The sequence below is a fragment of the Electrophorus electricus genome, chromosome 20 (assembly GCF_041902795.1).
Source record: "Electrophorus electricus isolate QZ-2024a chromosome 20, ASM4190279v1, whole genome shotgun sequence".
In the NCBI taxonomy this organism is placed as follows: domain Eukaryota; kingdom Metazoa; phylum Chordata; class Actinopteri; order Gymnotiformes; family Gymnotidae; genus Electrophorus; species Electrophorus electricus.
In genome coordinates this window covers 6,160,070-6,173,317 of record NC_137516.1, presented here as the reverse complement: position 1 = coordinate 6,173,317, position 13,248 = coordinate 6,160,070, and the positions used below count along the sequence as shown (strand labels likewise).

At 40.6% G+C, this 13,248-nt stretch overlaps 2 protein-coding genes across 3 annotated transcripts; both read right to left on the bottom strand.

The window, feature by feature from the left end:
- Nucleotides 1-231: 231 nt before the first annotated feature.
- On the bottom strand, nt 232-6,701 carry renbp (renin binding protein). The gene is made up of 11 exons (XM_035536079.2): nt 6,301-6,701; nt 4,777-4,882; nt 4,066-4,141; nt 3,897-3,972; nt 3,366-3,544; nt 2,956-3,180; nt 2,507-2,588; nt 1,700-1,875; nt 1,212-1,343; nt 870-957; nt 232-725 (listed from the first exon to the last, which is right to left on the bottom strand). Exons 2-11 carry the CDS (start codon nt 4,872-4,874, stop codon nt 643-645), a joined length of 1,215 nt encoding a protein of 404 aa, XP_035391972.1. The 5' UTR covers nt 4,875-4,882; nt 6,301-6,701; the 3' UTR covers nt 232-642.
- Nucleotides 6,702-8,342: 1,641 nt separating this feature from the next.
- si:ch211-218o21.4 (protein FAM107B) lies at nt 8,343-13,154 on the bottom strand. Of its 2 annotated transcripts, none has more exons than XM_027012242.3 (4): nt 12,858-13,154; nt 12,395-12,506; nt 8,969-9,116; nt 8,343-8,731 (listed from the first exon to the last, which is right to left on the bottom strand). In XM_027012242.3, the coding sequence occupies exons 1-4, from the start codon at nt 13,027-13,029 to the stop codon at nt 8,615-8,617; spliced, it is 549 nt and encodes a 182-aa protein (XP_026868043.2). In that variant the 5' UTR covers nt 13,030-13,154; the 3' UTR covers nt 8,343-8,614. The 2 variants fall into 2 exon arrangements, with proteins under 2 accessions (XP_026868043.2, XP_026868044.2); XM_027012243.3 differs by having other exon boundaries at nt 8,975-9,116.
- Nucleotides 13,155-13,248: the final 94 nt, after the last annotated feature.

The window sequence follows — 13,248 nt, the reverse complement described above, 5'->3', positions numbered from 1 at the left end:
AAACTATGCCCCCCACTAATGAAACACTGACATAGTAAAAAAATACCTTTTAACAGCATGAGTACTTGGAGGAAAAAAGGGGACACTTACCTCAAATTAAACAGCTTTGGGTTAGTCAACTGTGCAAATCTAATCTAAAAATAGGACCGAGTTGAAAGTACATTTAAAAGAATTAGTAGAAATAATAAACCAAGACTGTTAGTGCAAGGCCTAAAATGGTAAACTCAAGTCTTGGAAGTTTGCACAAATTAATCTTTAATTACTGTGGAGTGTAAACTGTATTTAAAGGCACATGGACAACAGTAATGCAAGGCTTATGCAAAACAATAGGTCATACTTAATCCATAAAGCTTGTACAAGTGTGGTTATGAACAATCAAATGATGAGATTTAAGTCAGTTTAACTGTTTATGTAAATTGCATTTTCTGGAACTGGTATCTTGTCTACATACTGGCTCCTGCGAAGATTATATTGATGCTTTACCAAAACAATTATTTTCTATTCCTACGCATGACATGAAAAACACTGCCTAGGAAATATACACCATGTTTAATGATTCACGGGTTGGCTACAGAAAATATTTTAGAGTGCAATGGGGAGAGCAGAAGGGTGCTGAGCTATAGAGCATCATGCAGGTGGACCTCAAATGTAAGCCTGTAGCTTTGCAAGCAGATGATCCAGCATCTTCTCACACATGTAGAGACATCGAGGAACATGGAAGAACCCTGGAGATAATTATAGGAAAATGCAGGTAAAAATTTTGGATTTCAGTAATACTAAATTAGATTCTCCCCCCCCCCCCCAATCTATTTCAAATTACTTTCATCTACAGCTGATGTCAATGGACTCGGAAACGGAAGGCCACTCACCTTTGAAGGGTCCCCCTTTGAAGTCTAGCACTACATCACCCTGACGACTCAGATATCCAAACCACTCTCCAGCCTTCTCATCAGGAAACTAAGAGAGGGCGAGAGACCAAGTGATCAAAGATCTCACACCCACCCACCCACACACAGCTTGGCAACAGCATCCAAATACCACACAACCATGTCATAAACTGAGCCCCATAAAACTTTATTATATCAATCGTGCATGCTGCTGTGGTTTCAGTTAAAAATTAAACTTAGATTTCCCTACCTTTGTCAATCAAATATCCTGAGGAAAGTCTTGCAGGTTGAAATGTGTGTCATGCAGCTGTAAGTGCTACTTACGTGACTGAAGGTATAGTCATAGACCTGTGTGAATTTGTCCAGCATTGCTGGCTCTCTGAAGTGACTGTAGGCCATCAGGTAAGCAATAAGAGCTTCACAGTGAGGCCACCACAGCTTCATATTCCACTCCAACTATGCAAAAGCAAACAAACATTGGAATGTCAGCAGACATGCTGTCTCCAAGAATAGTGGTCGGTCTTTGAGTGTACAATCATTTTTATGTTCACTCAAGATGCTTTTATTTATGAAAATGAAATCAACCGCAGCAATTCTCCCAAGTTTGTTTTGCAGTCACTGGAACTTCGCGTGCCAAGATGGGATGCTGTGCTGATCATTTCCTGCGTTTAATGTTCTTTCGCATTATTCATCTGTGAGAAGTATTTATGCAGTTCAATACAATTTTAAATTTCCTTTTCCTGAGAATTCTCACTAAAATGAGCAAATCAAGTTTCAACTAAAGTATAGGTGCCTGGGGTCATCACTCTGACCTGGGTGGGACAGTGACCATCTACATCCTGGAAGTAGAAGAGTCCTCCATGCTGCTTGTCCCAGCCCGTAAGGAAAGGGACGTCCATGAACTTTGCTACAGCCACTTTCTGCAGCTCGGCGTCCCCTTGTGCCTTCGCATACTGCAGGAGGAACCAGCCAGCCTCGAGCGCATGACCTGAGGCAAACAAGCGTTACATGTGATTTTGCTATGGGGTAGAATGCATGTAAACAACTGCTTTAACAACAAGATTACACAAGGAAGGTCTTGTGGCTAAGGTACCTTTTTTTTTTTTATTATAACAATAGCAAAGTCCAGTCATGAACCTTGGCTCTGCCCATTTGTGATAAGGACCTTAAAACTGAGAGGCTATTCCATCCCATTCAATTTTTTTCTTAACTTTTTGCTGTTAAGCCAGTTTGTACCCACTGACTAGGCAGTTCTGCCATGTCACATGACGGCCACCAGCCGTGGAGGGTGTGGTGAGCGCGTTTTCCCTGAGACTCATGAAGCCAAGCGCCTCATCACTGACCATGCTGCAACACAGGGCAGCTGAACACGCTAGAAGGAAACCGCCCTGTGTGAGCACAGAGACATCTGTAATTGGCTAGCGTAGTTGGGACTGACATCCCTCCAGCCGAGAGAGCAGTGCCAGTGTTGCTCCCTTGGACTCCTGCTCAGGGATGACTGTGGTGTAGTCATGGATTTAACTAACAAACCAACGATGACGGAGCAACGCTTTTCTGTTGTGGCCCTTGGGAGCCCAGGGCTATAACTTTGTATTTTGCAACAGGACCATGGCAACTACCTGGGTTCTGCAGTCGCCCCTGACAACCCGGAAGCTCCTGTCCATCCAGGGAGACGTTTTCAAGAATGGCCTTTCCATCTCTCTGATGGCAAACAGAGCAAGAGTAAAGGGCTTTAAATAAAAGGTGAATACAAAAGTTTAAAAAAAAAAGGGGGAAAAAAGACCAGTCCGATGAAGCCAACAGCTGCAGGGTTAAAAGGTGCATATTCCCAGCCAGCCTACCCCTCTCACTACAGTGGACAGATACTCACAAAACAAAATATCAAAGGAAACAAATATAAATAAGTCATCAAATAAATGGCTCCTACACAGTCAAACATTTATAATCTACCATTGTCTGCTGCATTTAATTATAGCATGTCACGTCACATGACATCAAAAATGTCTTCTACTTTATCAAGTGCAGAAACTTCACCTTTCCATACATCAGATGTGCAGTGCTCACCCACCTGTACATGTTGCAGTATCTGTGTGACACACCAGTCTCCCAGCTCTCTGTATTTCCCTGCCAGCCCTGCCCTGCCCTCCGTCAGCTGATCCACGAGGCACAGGAGCATCATGGGAACCGCCATGCTGTTGACCGGGGCATCTCCACATTGCGGAGGTCGACCTAGACCTGACGAGTCGATCCGGACCCAATGCACTACCTGATCCATCATTCTCTCTGCATCATTCTGTGAAGAACACCATATACACTATTATTTAGTGAACATCTCATTTATTAGTTGTTAGCTAATGTTAGCGGTTCATGCTGAAAGTGATGTCTGCACCAGGGTAATGAAAAACAACTTTGGTCATTTGGTACCCTTGGTTCGTTACCCTTCTGCAAACAAAGAGAACATTTTTAATTCAGTCTCACCTGCATCTCTTTGTCTCCTGTCACCCTGGCCAGCTCGTCCATGGCCATGATGTAAAAACACTCGCTGAAGATAGTCCTCTGAACCTTTACAACATGGCCATCTCGCGTAAGACAGAAGGCACATTTTCCTGGGCCATCTGCCGGCTGGACTCGAGCAAATCGCTGAAGGAAACTGCCACCTATATGACGACCAAAAGGCTCACACATCTTACCAGTTTTACCTTATATTTCTGCCTGTTATGACAATGTGGCATAATTTATGAATTATATTGCAGCTACAAGATCACAACATTTGGGTTAACCATCTCACATAACTAGAGATTTTAAGTTATTCTTCATGAGGCTTAGAGCTGCATTATCTGCCATAATTGCAAATGCAGATTCAGATCCATTCTAAGAATTAAAGTCATTAGCAAATGCTAATAACTCTACAAAAAGAAGAAATATGCCTTTTTTGTTACAATCACGTAAGGCTTAGGATACGTTAAAGGAGCGGCTCTGCATGTTTATTATTAAGAGAGAAAATAACACCTGATTTGGCAGCTTCGAGGATGTCAGGCCGACAAAACCTCTCTGTAGTGCGGTACAGTCTGCAGTACATCCACACCTGGTGCAACAAGGGAAGTGCTATACAGAAACAACCACATGGGCTACTGCACATTTTAAGGCCAAATGAACAGAAAAGGGTGGATATTCATACCTGTCTGCCCTGTAACCACACGTATTTGAGTTCATCATAGATCTTCCCATCTTTTCCAATACAAGTAAAAAAACCACTACAACAGAGAGCAAGGCGCAGATATTAAAGCAGCTGTTTGTTGATCAATTCCTAACTTGTTACTGAACTACAAGTGAACTGTACATGAAAAAAAAAACAATTAGTCAGTCAGTATTAGCAGTCCCAACTTCTAAATGCTTTTCTGATCTAAATGTTAGTCACAGTAAGTACCATTGCATGGTGATCATTGTGTGTTAGAATCAGCATTAATGTCAGCACTGTTGGGCTCCAAATCTGTGTGACTGTTTTAAACAGACTCGAAAGCTTTCTGGTGCGCATTGGCAATCTTGGGCCCTACAATGGAGTTGTGTCCATGTGATGCAAGACACATGATTCAGCTCTACAAGGGTTAGATAATTAGCCAATGAGTTTAATCACGTGTGGCAGAGCAAGGAAAACATTAAACTGTATGTAGGCAGCGACCACTGGACCGCAAACAAGAACCATTAGCCTAAGCAACTAGGCCACCTACATACATTGATGATCTTTTAAAATCAGTACATTTCAAGAGCCGCTGGGGAAAAAAAAAAAAATAAATTCAGAGGGGAATGACAATGGAGAGATCAATATCTTCTTGGGTATTCAAAAGACAAAGGCTTAATATCAAACTTAAATTATTATAGATTATTTCACCCGTATTGCTTGTCATGAGAGTATTTCAGCCAGAAATCCACAGCTCTGTCCAACTCGGTTCGTATCCTTTCCCGATACTGCACCAACAAAGCTTCCATTAGTGTGCCTTCAAATGACAAGTCAAGACTTAGAAGTATGCACTACATCATGCATATCAAAAAGATACATATTCAGAAGTGACAAATTAGAGGCAGCCAAAATTTGCAGTGATGAATTTATCTTAATAAAAACTTTTGGTGGATGAAAGACGTGGTGAAGTACCCCTTTAATGACCACAGCTAAAAGGCCAAAGGTTATTTTAAAAAACCTTCAGGGTTCTTTCTTTTTGTGTGTGTGCGTGCATGTGAACTACCTTTCCCCACAGTTAAAAAAAAATAATAAAAATTTAATTGGTCTGCAGTAGCACACCAACCAAGAAAAAAAGTCTCATTAACAGACTATAAAGTTTTTTTTTAAAGTTCCTGTTACATAGAATTAAATTTAAGCCTCATTATTTGCATCTTTCAAAATGTGCTTACGGACATCATAACATCTATTTTAAAAGGTCTACTAAGAGTTATATAAACTGATATCCTTCTTTAATTGCTGAGAAAGCACACAGGGCTGGAGGATGTGTGACTAGCACTGCCTGCACATGCTTCCTGTTTTTCTGAGAAACCCTTTGGTTTCCTAATATTCATCCTTTATCTGTATATATTAATATACAACCATTAACAAAATCATAAAAATCATTCCATTGATTTGCAGAAAATTCTTTATTTCTGTATTTGATCAAAACTATACTATTTTTTTCTTTTGACAAATTGTCCAAGGAATGAATATTGTAGAATTATCTTAACTCATTAATAATGATGATGTGACTTTGGGTGGTTTTTATATTTCAACAGCTGAACTGATCTTTCGAAAGTTATATTACCAGCTCTTTCAAATCATCATGTCAAATGCCTTTCTGAGACAGCCTTCAGAATAAGCTGTAACACTATAAAGGTTTTGGCATAAAAGGTGAGAAAAATGAGTACTTTAAACCTTAATTGACTGAAAATAATCTACAATTTGCATATAAATACCTTCCTGGCTGCCAGTTCTCGCACACGCGGCACAAACGCGCTCGCACGCTCGCACGCTCGCGCGAACACACCTCTCCAAAAACACGTGACAGTGGACTTTGCAGAAGTTCCCAGAAAAACAAATGCTGACAAGCTTTAGGTAAAACGGACATTACGCCACTGTGCTTTCAGCTCGCCCCAATGCTTAGCAAATACCATTAGCGGCTGAGTGCACATAATGAGTGCGACACAGGTGTGATGCAGTGGTTCCAGTTGAAAGCAAGCGTATCGCCACCCTGCCTTCAAAACTAATGCAGATCTTTCAGATCTTAACCGAAGTGATACGCAATATCACGAGAAACGAACAATAAACAAAGAATAATCAAAGTCACATTAAAACAAACCACGGAAACTGAAAGGAACTTAACGTGCAAGCTGTGACATGCCTAGAATTCCATTTGTAAAGCGCCCACCTTACCTGCTACGGAAAAAATCTTTTCAGTCAGCTGAAAGGAACGCACAACTTTGCTCCTATCAGTTAGCGCTCTCGCTCTCTCTCTCGGCGCTGTGCAACAAGAGGAAAAGCACTAACGCTAAACCAAAGACCCTTCCAGGCTTTTACAAAAGGTGGAGGACTAACATGACCAGAGGCAGGAAGGATGGGGACACGGGCTGCTCTTCTGCAGGCATTTATTAGCCTTACTCTCCCTGGTGAAGGGTGTGCTTGGAAGCGTCAAATAAGCGCACAAATTACGCATCGGTACTGTTTTCAAGCCTAAACAGCACGCCATAACATTCCTTGTTTTTTTCTCCACACGACGGACTGCGCTGAATTAATATGCAACTTTGCACATTTCTCGTACTTTTATTTGAAAAACAAAGTAAGTTCAACACTCACACCCAATAACGAATGTAGTAAGACAATAGATGTTACACATTTTGATTTTACAAATAATAAAATGTATTAAACAAAAAACATAGTGCTGGTATTCCTTTCCGAGAGAGAGAGAGAGAGAGAGAGAGAGAGAGAGAGAGAGAGAGAGAGAGAGAGAGAGAGAACAGTGTGAGCCTCAATACTGTTTTCTGTGCTCAAACAATTTATAGTCCATAGTCAAGCATCTGAGTTAATGTAATTTCTGAACATTGGTAATCATAAGCAACACACATTGAATGATTCGATTAAAACGTATTTTTCATACATCAAACTTATTTACATTAAAACAGCCGTTTTAACATCCACAACCAAAAACTTTATTTAGCCTACTGACATTAACACAGCAGTTTTTGAGAAGTTATAAAAACGAATCAAACAAAAACCCAGTAGGCAACAGTAGGTTTTTACCAATTACACTGTTCCAGATTCATATAATTTGATGGTAACTACCCCATGCAAAATGTGCAACAGGGCATAGAGGAGCAAAAAGTCATTTTTACCATCAAAAAGTACAATATTTATGGAAGTGATCGTTTATAAATTTTACATTTTTCTGTAAAGTGCAGCTCACATGAGCTGAAGAAACAATTTTGTAGTCCTCAAATAAAACAGTTTATACTCCAAAGAATGCGTTGCCTACATGGAGGCGGCCATGTTTACAATAGATATAACACAGAAGCCCTGGTCAATATAATGGATGTTTCATAATGTGAAGCAGCAGCACTGGGAAAAATGACTTATTGCGCATTTAATTCCCATTCATAAAGTCACCGTGGCGATATTTTGCTGTGCCCAAAGTGAAAGCCAATGCAAAACAAAATGGAAATGAGGTTCCACACAAAGACCCATGCCAAGAGACAGATGACTGATTCAGCCATGACACCAGTGGTATGCTGCAACTGCAAGCTGCATAAAAATGTATCCCATTTGTGACTTGCTGTAACTTTCAGTTCTTCTAATTCTTGGCAGAGCGACAAAATAGTATCTTTCCTCAGTCTATCTGTTTATAGTTTCTTCCTCTGTCACATCTGACTTGGCATTTCTTATAGCAACAGTCCGTGGCATTCTGAGGTCCTGCTCAATTAAGTCATATTCCTCTTCTTGTACTACTATTGCAGTTGCAAAGTTTGCCATCATGCTCACTCTGAACAATCCCAAAATGTGCCTTTTACATACATTTGTAAATGGATGCTTGTTGAGGACTTGCATGTGTGACCATCGTCATCCAATCCACATTGGCTTCCTAAATGGAAATTTGTCACTGAACAGGTTCAATGTTTGTTTGTTTGCTTCTTGTGTTGTTTTGGGTTGTTGTTGTTTTTTTTTGTTTTTTGTTTTTTTTTTGGGGGGGGGGGGGGGGTCTGTTTATGAATTGCTAACATCATATGCAATTGAGGACAAAATGCAGTATATCCTAAAAAATATACCACAATTATGAATGAGTAAATGGGTTACTGCAGCATTATTTGCTGTTAATGTGTTATTGTTAATATGTTTATGAATTTGGCCCTTGTGTCTTTCTAAATAAATGATTAAGGACGGCACACAATCATTTTTATTATATTTTTATTTTATTATATCCTGGTCATTTCTAAAAAAAAAAAAAGTGCTGAAGGTACTGAGAGAAAACTTTGATATTAATGAATGACTAGCTCATGGACAGAAAAGGCACGTGCAAACCACAGATGTGACGCTTTGTGCCAATGAAGGATAAAGGAATGTGATTTAGAATGTGAGAACTCCCCTTTAGAATGTGAGAACTCTGCTTTCAGGCATTATGAAACACTACTGAAAGTTGCTCAGTTTGATGTGGCTACTGGATAAGTATTCCTTTCCCAGATTCTTATGTCAGCAAGATTCACGGATTGGTCTTCTTCTGCAGAGCTGAGTGGACTTTTCTCAAATTTTGTCTTACTCTGACAAACTCCAGAAGCTGAATCTCTTCACGCACCTTCTCTTCCTGTTCCTTTTCCTTCTGTCAAAACACAGTGAATAGCATATACTCACGCAGTGAGTTAAGCATATATTCTTGAGGTTATGACCAAAATAATCATTTTTAACTTCCTAGTGAAAAAAAAAGTTCTCATTCATACTATATTCTCCTGAATTCTTTAACCAAACAAAGAAACATTTAGTTGATATCATAAAATGTCACACTGTAACAATATTTGTCCCTCAAAAGTTGTTAACGAGGACGTAAGATCGTGCTGACCGTCACCTCCTGTTGCCTCTGCTGACGCTGGAGAAGGACCTGCTCCAGAGGGCTTCTACCTTGCTCTCCCTCCTCCCGCTGGGTCTGTTCCCTCTTGCGCTTCTCCAGAACCATCTGGAGCTCAGGCTTAGTGGACACTACCAGGCCTCTGCCCTCCCCAAAGAATCAAGACACAAGAGAGGCACACTGGGGGCATGATGGGGGAAACAAGCGAGCAACAGGACGGAAAGAACCACCAAAGACTTCATACGGCACATCACCATCCTCCCGTCAATCACACCTAAACACAAGGAAAGACGGTTGTATGACATTTTGACATTTACATGAGAAGACCTAATTTTGAAAAAAATTTTATCGGCTGGCAGTTTATTTGAACTTGTAAGATCTTTCCGAAAAATCTGGTTCATCTCATTTGCTGAAAGTCTTTCCACCAGGCATTTAAGGGAGAGAAGCTAGCTGTCTGTTGGGCATGAAAATCAATTTTTAAACCATCTAGACCTTTATCATGCCTGAAAGAAATGTTTCTCTGAAAAGTCAGAAAATTATATTTCTTGTTGGGTTTTTGGAAAATTGATTTGTACTGTTTCAGTTGAAACAGTTCTAACTACTAATAGCACTGGCCCTGAGCTTTTTAACATTCTGATAAAAATGCTGAGAGCTTTTCGCTGAATGTGGTGGAGCTAAACATCAAATCAAACACTACTTCTGGTAATACTTGTTTTACCTCATTGGTTTGTTTGGATTTTTTTTATTTATTTATTTTTTACATACGACTCTCCCAGTGACCTGGTAAACTTGTTTTTTCACATGCTGTGCAACTCCTAAAATTTTATCTGACTGTTAATGAACACTTTTTACATGTCCACCTGGCTGTAATCAAAGCCACTGTAATCAAGTTCCACTATTCAGAAGACTAATATAAGCTGATGAAGCACAACGCACAGCCCGGTTTCTAATGACATATGACCTATCTGCTAGAAAATAAATCCCAGAGCCTTTCGAGTGTGCGGTGCTAATCTGGGTCACAGACTGAACCTCTTCAGCAGTCCTTAGAGACCAGAGTACCTGTCGACAGGGAAGGAAAACGTGTCTATCCCAACAACTTTGACGATTACAAAGAAGAAATCTGACCACCGTGTTTAGCCTCGACATTCATGTGTCCCAACATGTGTCCCAGCCCCACCAAATGCCTGTGCTAAACCCATAACACTTTTGTTTTGTTTTTAAATGAGGTTTATTTATCTCCAGCTTCTTGTTCAGCAGAGAGCACAAATGGATCAGATCACATGGCTTTCTCCTACAGACACAGCAAAGCTCCTCCTGTTTGTAGTTTTTGTCTGATACTCCTCCTCCTTCTACAGCTTGCATTTTGTAGCAAAAATACGAGAAGGTTATGATCCACTATGATCTATCTGACACCATAGCCTCAAACCTAATGTTCAAAATGTCATATTGCCAGTTGCTTCTCTTAATGTTCCAAGATACCTGGCTCATAACACTATATCTAAAAGGAGCAAAAGTGCTTTCTTCACACACCGATCTCCTGCAACATTAAAACTACTGACAGGTAATATTAATAACATTGATTATCTTGATATGATGGCGCCTCCCAATGGGTGGGATATAATAGGCAGCCACTGAACAGTCAGTTCTTGAAGTTGATGTGTTCACAGTATGAAATGGCTGGTTATGGCAGGAAGGTGTCAGAACACACAATGCATTGCAGCTTGCTGCATACCCGCACACCAGTCAGAGTGCCTATGCTGACCCCAGTCTATCACTGAATGTGCCCACAATGGGCACATGAGCATCAGAACTTGAATATGGAGCAATGGATGAAGGTGATCTGGTCTGAATCACATTTTCATATGAATGGACAGGTATATGTGCATCACCTACCTGGGGATGGATGCAACTATGAGAAGAAGACAAGCCAGTGAAGGCAGTGTGATGCTCTGGGCAATGTTCTGCTCGGAAACCTTGGGTTCTGGCATTTATGTGTGTGTTACCTTAAAATGTAACAACTACCTAAACATTTTTGCAGAACAAGTACACCCCTTCATGCAATGGCATTCCCTAATCACAGTGGCCTCTGTAAGCTGTATAATGCACCCTGCCACGCTATATAAGGAATAGTTTAAAGAACATAAGAAAATAGTCCAAAGAGTTGGCTGGGCCTCTAGATTCCCCAGATCTCAATCCCATCAAGCATATGGAAAAATAAGCCAGCTCCATGGAGGTGTCACCTCACAAACCTCAGGACTCAAACATCGTGCTGCTAATTTCTTGTGCCAGATACCACAGGACACTTTCAGAAGTCTTGTGGAGTACATGCAAGGGTCAGAGCTGGTGGTGCCAGAGGAAGCCAAATAATACTTGGCAGGTGGTTTTTATGTTATGGCCAATCACTGTATGAGTTGCCCATGTATGAGATTGCATACAGATTCTCCAGGCTCCTCTTTGAGGTGGCATTAGTAAACTCTTTAAAGCATTTATGAGCTACACTGGCTTTGCTGGTTTGCATCAGCAGATTGTTTATTTGATAGGTTTTGATTCATGAAACACTTAGGATTCCTATCAGAGCAATATCGTAGATATACATAACTCGTATCCTTGCTTTTTTGAGGGATGAATCAAATAAGTTTAAGACAGCCAAGTTAAAACAGGTGCTTGCTAAAGGAAACAAGACATGAACTTGCTGCATACAAAACCCAGTGTTCTAAATACGAGAAGTATCATACAGTATGATAGTATCTTAAATTTCATTGAAACTTCATCAAACTTGATTGCAGAGCAGTGGCTGATTGATATGTGAGAATCTTCTTTGACTGTTCACGAGCAGTAAAGTTGAAGGTACCATTGCCACCACATTACTGACACCTGTCATGATTAACACTGCATTTACTGATTTATAATTATCAAATGCAATCAGCCATTTGTCAATCATTGTCCTGACATAAATTTTTAATGTCCATTTTGAAACCCATTTTCTATCATCTACTCCATCCTCTCTGACCAACAGACTAAACTGAGCATAGCTTTTTTCCAGTCTAAGGTTTCTCCACTCTCCCCTTGACAATACAGTGATGTAAAGAAGAGCTATCCAGCAAGTCTTAACCGGGTAAATGTCTGTCATTACAGAAGCTGCCACAGCGTGATATGTAGGCTATCGTTCACGCAAGAAGGTGTACGATTGCATCATGTGTGGCCAAGTATGGTTGCCTGACACAAAAGACGAGAGAAAGAATGAGACTGTCATCAATTTTTCACAGAGTCCACTTGATTGGCTCAGCGATTTATGAAAAGCTAGCAATCAAATGGACTTTGTTTCTCCTTCTTCCCCAGCATCAGTGTTCCATGTTATATCATTATAGAAGAAGGTGACATCAAGCCTGAAAACTAGCTGAGCATAAGTCATTCTCTTACTTTTTGTGGGCCAGGAGAAGCTCTCTGTGAAGTTCCTGGTGGCTTCTTGAAGCCTTTACAGGGTTGTTTTTGTTCCAAGGACTTTCACCAGCATTGTGTTCATCTGTATTTTCTGGGATAAAATGAAATGTGCTGATATAACACACCATCTTACTTTTCCCTCTAATCCTTCAAGCACCAGGGAAACAGTTCCTATTATTCTCATTTAATGAAAATGCATAGTTCTAATGTCGACTATTTAATCTCTATTATAAACAATGAATGAAAGTTTACATTTGAATCAGGCATTTACATTTTACATCTTACATTTTTGCATTTCCTACTATAAATGCAATGTGGATTCGGCACTTCGAGATACTACAGTAAAAAGTCTTCGGATCTTTTCATAGATCTCATTCTTTACGGGCTCCGTAAAAGGTAAGGGTTGTGTCTGCCAAAAGAAAACGTGATTAAGGCAACTGACCTCTGTTATGGCCATGTGGAAACACATGACTGTTGCTGAACGTGTTGTTGGAAGTCCGCGCCTTGAGCTGAGTTCTCGGCGAGTTGCCGGCGACATCACTGCCGCACAGAGCGCTTTTAAGTTCGCGTTCGGACGGTTTTATCGGAAGCGGATGCGAAGCGGCTGCTCTCATCGCACACACTGCTTTTAGGGAGGCGAGCACCTGAGATTTGGCCCTCAGCCACAGCTCTTGTTACATGCTGGGAAACTGCGGGAGGTCCGGTGAGTGGATGTCGAGGGGGCCGTCAACGAAAGCAAAGAGAGTGAGAGGCGTGGAGAGATGGAGTTTCACCTAAGTGGAAATCTATAATTCATCTGTTGGTTACATGCCTTTCAAAAGCAAATGATGTAT

Excerpts from the sequence above, each read along its gene's own strand:
- renbp (XM_035536079.2), bottom strand. The coding sequence starts at position 4,874 with ATGGAAGCTTTGTTGGTGCAGTATCGGGAAAGGATACGAACCGAGTTG. Across the intron at positions 2,589-2,955 it reads AGATACTGCAACATGTACAG|AGAGATGGAAAGGCCATTCT; the intron begins GTGGGTGAGCAC and ends GTTTGCCATCAG. Across the intron at positions 726-869 it reads CAAAGGGGGACCCTTCAAAG|GGTTCTTCCATGTTCCTCGA; the intron begins GTGAGTGGCCTT and ends AATTATCTCCAG.
- si:ch211-218o21.4 (XM_027012242.3), bottom strand. The coding sequence starts at position 13,029 with ATGAGAGCAGCCGCTTCGCATCCGCTTCCGATAAAACCGTCCGAACGC. Across the intron at positions 12,507-12,857 it reads TCCACATGGCCATAACAGAG|AAAATACAGATGAACACAAT; the intron begins GTCAGTTGCCTT and ends ATTTTATCCCAG. Across the intron at positions 9,117-12,394 it reads CTTCTCCTGGCCCACAAAAA|AGGCCTGGTAGTGTCCACTA; the intron begins GTAAGAGAATGA and ends TGGGGAGGGCAG.